The sequence below is a fragment of the Conger conger genome, chromosome 10, assembly GCF_963514075.1.
Source record: "Conger conger chromosome 10, fConCon1.1, whole genome shotgun sequence".
NCBI lineage: Eukaryota > Metazoa > Chordata > Actinopteri > Anguilliformes > Congridae > Conger > Conger conger.
Window position 1 is genome coordinate 29,257,681 of NC_083769.1, and position 7,557 is coordinate 29,265,237.

The 7,557-nt window shown below is 38.3% G+C and overlaps 1 protein-coding gene across 1 annotated transcript in view; it reads right to left on the reverse strand.

Annotated features, from left to right (window-relative positions):
- plcg1 (phospholipase C, gamma 1) overlaps window positions 1–4,708 on the reverse strand; it is a 30,843-nt gene extending 26,135 nt beyond the window's left edge. Inside the window, exons 1-2 of the mRNA XM_061257773.1 lie at window positions 4,475–4,708; window positions 3,486–3,750 (exon numbers count right to left, since the gene is read on the reverse strand). Coding sequence (XP_061113757.1) covers window positions 3,486–3,684 — 199 coding nt within the window. The 5' untranslated portion in view covers window positions 3,685–3,750; window positions 4,475–4,708. The remainder of the gene's footprint in view (window positions 1–3,485; window positions 3,751–4,474) is intronic.
- Between the last annotated feature and the right edge of the window lie 2,849 nt (window positions 4,709–7,557).

Sequence of the window (7,557 nt, forward strand, 5' to 3'; positions counted from 1 at the left end):
TAAAATAAGCCTAATAAATACCTAATAAAGTGCTCAGAGTGTGTGTGCTCCCATATTTCTTTCTTGGCTTTGAGAGTGATCCAGACTGCAATTTCCCCTTAATAATTGCAGTCTTGAACCATTTGGTCAAGTAGTAGCCGAAAAGCTGTTCTTGCATCCAGTTTGGTCTTAATTTGCAGGGCAAAGTAGCATCAAATTTGTCAGCCAGTCATTCTAGCCTAATAATTAAAAGGCTGTTAAATGCATCTGATAATTAATTTAGGAGCTGCCATACATGCAAGAGGCTCACAATTGGCTGAATATACTAGACTCCTCAGTATATTGGTTTCCTGTTCACCCGGTGACACTTTGCCTATACTTTAGTTTTGAAAAGATCTTATCCTATCAATTAGCTACAGTGGGCTTACCTAAAAAGCTCATTCATGAAACACAATGAGATCGCAGCAGCTTTGTGAATAGGTTTGAAGAAGAAACTAGGAAAATCTTTTAGTCACATAGGACAACTCTTATTGGTAAGAAATGTTGTTTCGTGACTACAGCACCTGGTAACTTTGCCATTTAGTCTAAATTTGCACCACACATTAGTGGCCATTATGGGACAAGACTCCATGGACACTTCAAACACAAGCTGGGCAGTCCTCCATTAGTCCAGATGAAGACAATGACCATGGGTACACGAGCCCACTGAGACAGACAAAACAGTTAAACGTAGCCTAAACAGCAACATTTTTGTCAAGGCAAGACTGATATTTTGGGTACAATCCAGTAAATAATAAATGTGTACTGATCAACTTCCTGCAAGAATATGGTCATCATCATAATTTCATATACAGTATACTGTATGAATTCCAGCCCAAACAAAATGACAGAACCTAAGCAAAATATGGCCACCCTTGTCAAGACCACACCTCACATCAAAGGTCACCACAATCTTTCATACAAATCTTGCTGAAAGTGCAGAATGAGGCCACATCACCTCATGAGGAGCCGAGATGCCCTCATGAACACATGCGAAGCAGCAGGTTTCTTATTCACTGTATGTGCAATAGCAACAAGTTTAGTATGAACATCTAATCCTTCTACCAAAATACACCACATGCAGTATACCAGTGTTGATGAGCCTGTTAAATGACGGTTGAAGATAAATGAATCAAAGGGATATCACATGCCCAGAAAATTTTTAAATCCCATCAAGAACTGTACATTATGCAATCAACGGTTATATCTAGTTCCCATCCAGCAAGCGATTCCAATCACCATCTCAAATCTCTTTACCTTAAACAATTTTTAACTGGCTGCAGCAGTGACAATATGAATCAAATGACCGCTGTGCATCCTCAGCTCTATGCATCCAAAAAATAAATTCACTAAAATACCAGTCTTCCTTTGTTGGAATTATGCATACAGACGACTGATGTAAAGCTGTGAGCAATACCTGTGGTATTTTGTAGTGTAGGACACCAAACAGAATATACCCGTTATAAACAAAGGAAGGCAGAAGTGGCAACAAAACAATTCTGACAATTACTACAAAATTCAGAGAAAAAAAATAATAATAAATTGTGCTGAATGACAACACTGATTAAATGTATAAACCTGAAGCAGAAATGACAACAACCAATTATGATTCTGCCATTGCCAAGGGGCAGAGAGAAGAGTTTGACATGGTATATCTTTTTATGCCTGTGCTTTGTGGCATCTATAAATACCACAAAATGCTAACACTAAATACATTGGGGGGAGGCAGTGCTTTTTTTTTTTTTTTTGTATACCAATTTTACAAAGCATTACTTTGATATTTCTGGCGATACTTTTGTGCAAATACCTAATATGGTATGGCAAACCAGAGATTGCCATCTAAATTCAATATGCAGTGGATGCTTAAATGAGACATCACACAAAAGAAGGATCAGCAATTTTACAAGGATGCAGATTATGATCAGTGCTTCATCCCCACCTTGTGTGTTACACCTTTATACCTTTGAGTTCTTAACTGAAAAGACCGAAGAATGAGATTCTTCAGATTGTTGTAGGTGTGAATGCAATGATAGAAATCTTGCAGGTGTTCATTCAAGGACAATCACTCTTACTAGACTAGAGATGACCTTCCCTTTTTAAACATCAACGTCACCCCTGCCTCACCTCAGATTAATTTGTGATGTCAAATCACCTGATTTCAGGGATTAAAATAACAAGACTTCAGTCCTGATGCATGTCTCCATAGACACATACAAATATGTGCTAGACATTTCAATTGCTGATTGCAGGCAAGTTAATGAAATCCACCCACAAAATATAATCAGGCTGACCCGAAATTCAGTCAACCTGGTATTTCTACCTATAGCAAACAGTATTTATGGCCCATTCTGCGGTACATTACGACGATGAGAACACAACATGCATAGCAAAACTAATTTAATTAGACGACTGAAGCCCACAATATAGGCAATTTCCTCATTCTATTTTTCGTCAATATACCGATAACACATTGCACAATCCTATCCCGAGTAGGAGGAGGAAAATAATTTCTACCAAAGCCTGTCACCATGAAAACGGAAAGCATTTACGAACGCTTCAGTCGTCACTAAATTTCCCGTAGAAGCAAGTGCTGCTATTTCTGTATCTAGCCTACATTATTAGGCTGCATTCGCCGATATCACCCCACTTGGAGTATCAAGTGGCGGCTGTGAGCTCACATGTATGACAACCACCTTCAGAAAAAAGAAAAGAAAAGAAAAATCGTTTAAGCCTTTTTCCCCCCTCTGCTGCATCCGGAGCAGAGTGCAGCTGTGCGCCAGACATCCTGCATCGCCTAAAAACTGAGGGAACGAGGCGACAGTGGATTCAGCTGTACTTTGGCGTTATACATGGCAGGCGAAATGTAGTCCAAGACATTATCCAACTGCAATTAGCTTACTATATAAGAATAGCCTACCCAAACACAAATTTTGTAATTACTGCTATCAATAGACAATTCCATTAACCTGATTTGTTTTTCAAAAATGGGCCTTGGGGTTGCTTCTCTCTCCAACCAACTCGGCCTCGCGCAAGGCAGTGCGGCAGCTAACTGCACAGACATGCATAGGAATATACATTTTAAATGTTCCATTAGAACGTTTTTAACTGAAAGGGAATACCAAATATTATCTGTCGTTGCAAATGCGTTTCTGCTGCTGGGTTTGTCAGTCATAACGTTTCAATTTCTAAAATGTGAAGACCTGTTTAGCTATACGTTTGTACTAGCCACCAAAAAAATTACAGGGCAGCTCATTAGAATGGTCTGTAGAGTAACCTGTACACACCTGAATGCATGGCGCCCATCAGCTATAATATTTTAGCAGTCGCATCTTCTCGAGCATGCAATTACCACATATTCGAAATAAAGAATTTGTTTCCTTCACCTTGTACCTCAGCCTATAACACGATTCCGATAGTGTCAAAGGATTAAACTTTAAGGCGTTCCGCAAAGTTGCTAACATACTCACTTTCTCCTTCTATTTTATCCGTGCCTCTGGTCCATATAATTTGCCTAGTCTCGAGTTTGACTTGAAATGTTCTTCTCTCTGGCCGCTGGGACTTCTTTGAATAAAACAGGGTCAAAACGGTGCCCAGCTCCAGGTCTCGGTAAAGGTTGTTAATCTCGGTGTCATTTTCAGTCCAGGAGATTCCTGTCGTTCCAGCCATGGCAATTTCCCCTTTTTGTTGTCTTTCTTCAGCACAATTTTCAAACTGGAGCTAAGATGAAGATCCCTAAGGTAAGAAAAGAATCTGGTCACCAAAGGTTTGCAAAGACTTGTATAATTGGTTTGGGCAGAATTTAACAAGATACTATTTTTAGGTAGTTAACATTAGCTGTACAGGAGCCCACCAACAACTAATGCAGATAGTCACACCCTGCAGTCGTCAAGTTTTAAGATCTAAAGTAAATTTAATTACACAACGTTGTCTTTCGAGAGGGGACGAGAGGGGAAAAAAACTTCTAACCACAAGAAAATGTTAAATGCATTAAGAAGAAATATAAACACTTCAAATGCATGTGAGCTGATTAACAAGCAGACATACATTTCCCACAACGATGGGCTAGTGGGAGAAAAGCCACAGGTTTTTATTCCAATCGAATCGGTAAAACAATTAGCAGTTCATCGCACTGCAGCCACTAGCTGGCAAAACAGCGAATTATAGTAATTTGAATTTGGGTTTCCTTTATAGCCTTACGTTTCTCGTTAATTTAGTAAGCAGCTACAAAGTTTCCTTCGTTACTTCGGTCTTGTGCCTTTTTGTAACTCTCAGCATGCCACTGTTGCTAATAATACACATTTTGAACACGTAATGTAGGAAAATCCAGATTTTTCTTCAGGGCCGAGGAAGAAGCAGATGTGAGCAAGGGGAAGTATGGCTGGTCTCACTGCACTCATTTCAGGTAGCTAGCTGCAGTATTTTTGTCGTCTTTCTTGTAGCATACCATTCGCCTTACCTTCTCAGAATGTAATTGCCACTAGCTCAACAAAAGCAGAACACGTCGTCTCATTGCAATCTCGGTCCCGCACATCGTTGTGCCAACCTTGGCTATGTTGTCGTCTTCCTCTTTTGGTGATTATATCATCGCACGTCTGGGCTTGCTAATGCTTTTTAGTCCTGAGAAAAGACTTGTGGTTTTTCCCTCAGCGTCCTGTGAGCTTCCATCGAGTTAGCCATATGCAAGCCTGTCCGTTTCAGACACAGTAGCGGCCCTTCCCCCATCCGACCCCCTATATACAACAAAGCATCGGATAGATCTGCCTCTTAAAGACACAGGTTTGACTTTCTGACTATTAGGCAGATGTTCTTCCAGTTAACCATTGGAATAACGTAAACCATTTAGCAAACTCACTACTCTCCTGTATTGTGAAAAAATCTGTTCAAATAAATAAATAAATATAAAACGAATGATGAAATAGCATATGAAAACAACATAAAGTCAAATAAAAATGGGAAAACATTTAAAAATATTTATTTAAAAAAATGATGAAATAGCAAATAGATTATTAAAAAGCCCAAGTAATTAGTCGGGTTTTAGCTTGCTTTTAAAAATCCTTGTGTGGGGGGCATAGTGGCTAAAAGCTGCTTCTCTGCTTTTTTGTTTAGTACACTAAGCAGCTCTTGAACCTAAGTTAGGGAGTAATAGAGATTTAAGAAGGTGCTATAACATTAAGACCTTTTTATACAAGTGAAAGTACCTTAAAACCAATTCTCAAATAAACAGTGAGCCAAAACATGTGTACTGGATTTTGCTAGAAGTCTTGCAGTTTGAGTTTGAATCTTTCTAAATTAGTAATCTCTCTGTTGGAAGGCCAGTGAGTAGAGCATTACAGTAATATAATCTACTAGAAATGAAAGCATTCATTACTTTGTCAGCGTTTCTCAGATGAAAGAATGCTGTTTGGTCATTTTGTTCATGTGGGCTTTAAAACTAAAATCAGTCAATTACACCAATGCTCTTTACTTCTGATTGAGTCTCCTGAGCTAGGTATCTGAGTCTAATAAAAAAAAAAGTGTAACCTTATTTGGATTAAAAGTATCTGTCTTTTCCTTTTATTTCCAACTTCAAAAATTGTCACTCATCCATTGATTGATAGAAGCCAAACAGTTGGTTAAGGAGCATAGGGCTTTTGGGTCATTTGGCACAACATACATTTATAATAGAGTTGAGTGTCATCTGCATAACAGTGAAAGATGACATTGTCGACTGATGATGTGACGTAATGGGAGCCTCCAAGTGCAAATGCACTCCATGCCCTTTTCTTTGACCAAATTATAACAAAATTACATGTATTGAAATTTGTTCCGGTCGTGTCATGACTAACTAATATTTTGTCGGGTTAATTACACGTTTACATCCTAAGAAATCTGATTTAGTCTGAAAGACTGCACCCAATATTTGTTTGATAAATGATGTGTCTTGGGAGGCAGAAGTGGTGCACTTCGTGAGGTAGGCTTCCTGTCACACACACGCACACGCACATACATCTCAGTGCTGAGGGAAAATGAGTGGAGAGTAACTCATACCCAGATCAACCTCATACTACATCATGTATTGAAGACAGGTCAGGCAGGCATGTAAAATAACTGTTGTCTTTGAAGTTAGTCTCACGACTTCACGAATGATTGCAAGCCTGAACACTTCAACATAACCGAGGTGCAGGGAATTTCTTTCGGCAAATGCATGCATATTGCTGAGCGTTCCTCTGGAATACAGCGTATAGCGAGCTTTTTATTTTTTATTTTACCATTATTTGATAACGGGCATATATAATTACAAATACAAAAAACGAAAATTGCCTTGGGATGACTGCGGTAGCCTATATAGGGTATGTGTATTAAGATTGTTTCTCTCTGAACAGAAATACGTGACGTTGATTACTTACACATAGCCGAATTTTTGTTTGTCACGTTTACGAATGTGACCGAAACACTTCCATTTTAATTGATCTGTATATGGTCGCGTTTGACAATTGATTCGAGATCATAGCGCTCAAAATGTCGGCTATTTCTTTCTGAATATGACACCACAGGCAAATTATATAAAGATACACGTTGGGTAGGCTGTAGTATTGTAGGCTATGACTGTAGCCTTTCGAACCTTTTAGCCTACAAACCAGAATGAATGCTTCTTTTGTAGACTTCACATATTCAACCTGCTGTGATATCCTTTTGTGCCATCAAGAAACTCCAGGAACTCACACAAATTGAACTAGATATGGATGTAGAGAGATATGCTGTAATTACAGTGAGCACCATAATTCATTGGACAGTGATTTGTTTTTTGTCATTTTGGTTCTGTATTCTAGCACTTTGAGTTTGAAAGGATACAATGGCAATGACAGTTTAACATGATGTAGAATAAAGTAATCATTTTTAATATTTGGTCGCATATCCTTTGAATTCTGTAGGCAATAAATGGTTTTGGCCTAAACAACTGTACTGAGTGTATGCCAGCGGATGGCTCTGGAGGAACCTGACGAAAAAGTTAATAAAGCACAGCATTTCTGTTGGGTTACAAACTCAAATTTCAAGTTAGTGGTCAATTTCTGACAGTCAAGTGGTACATCATTGTCCATTTATCTTTCAGTCTGCTTTGTATGTACAGTATGTGCATTCTTATTTATGTTTTGACATAACATTGTTATGTAGTGTAGGGAAATGCATTTTCTGGTCTAGAAAAAGTTCACTTCATAAAAAGCATATGTACCTGGAGTTAAATGTTTGTTTATCAACTGTCATTGTAATACAATGCAGTCTGTGTGAATAGAAGATATTCCAACATTGATGGACAGGAAAAAATACATCTTACAGGTGGTAGGCGGTTTTGGAAAAAAAAAATGTATCAGCAATTATTTTTCACCTGTGTGTTTAACAATCAAATGACAAACCCCTTCAGACATTTTGTTGCAGAGCACGCCAAGAATGATTACAATGCACACCAGAGCTCTCTGTTTATTATATGAAACAAAACTATTGGTCATTTATTAAATGTGAGATACATGTATAATTCCCATGAAATAGCATAATTATGAATCT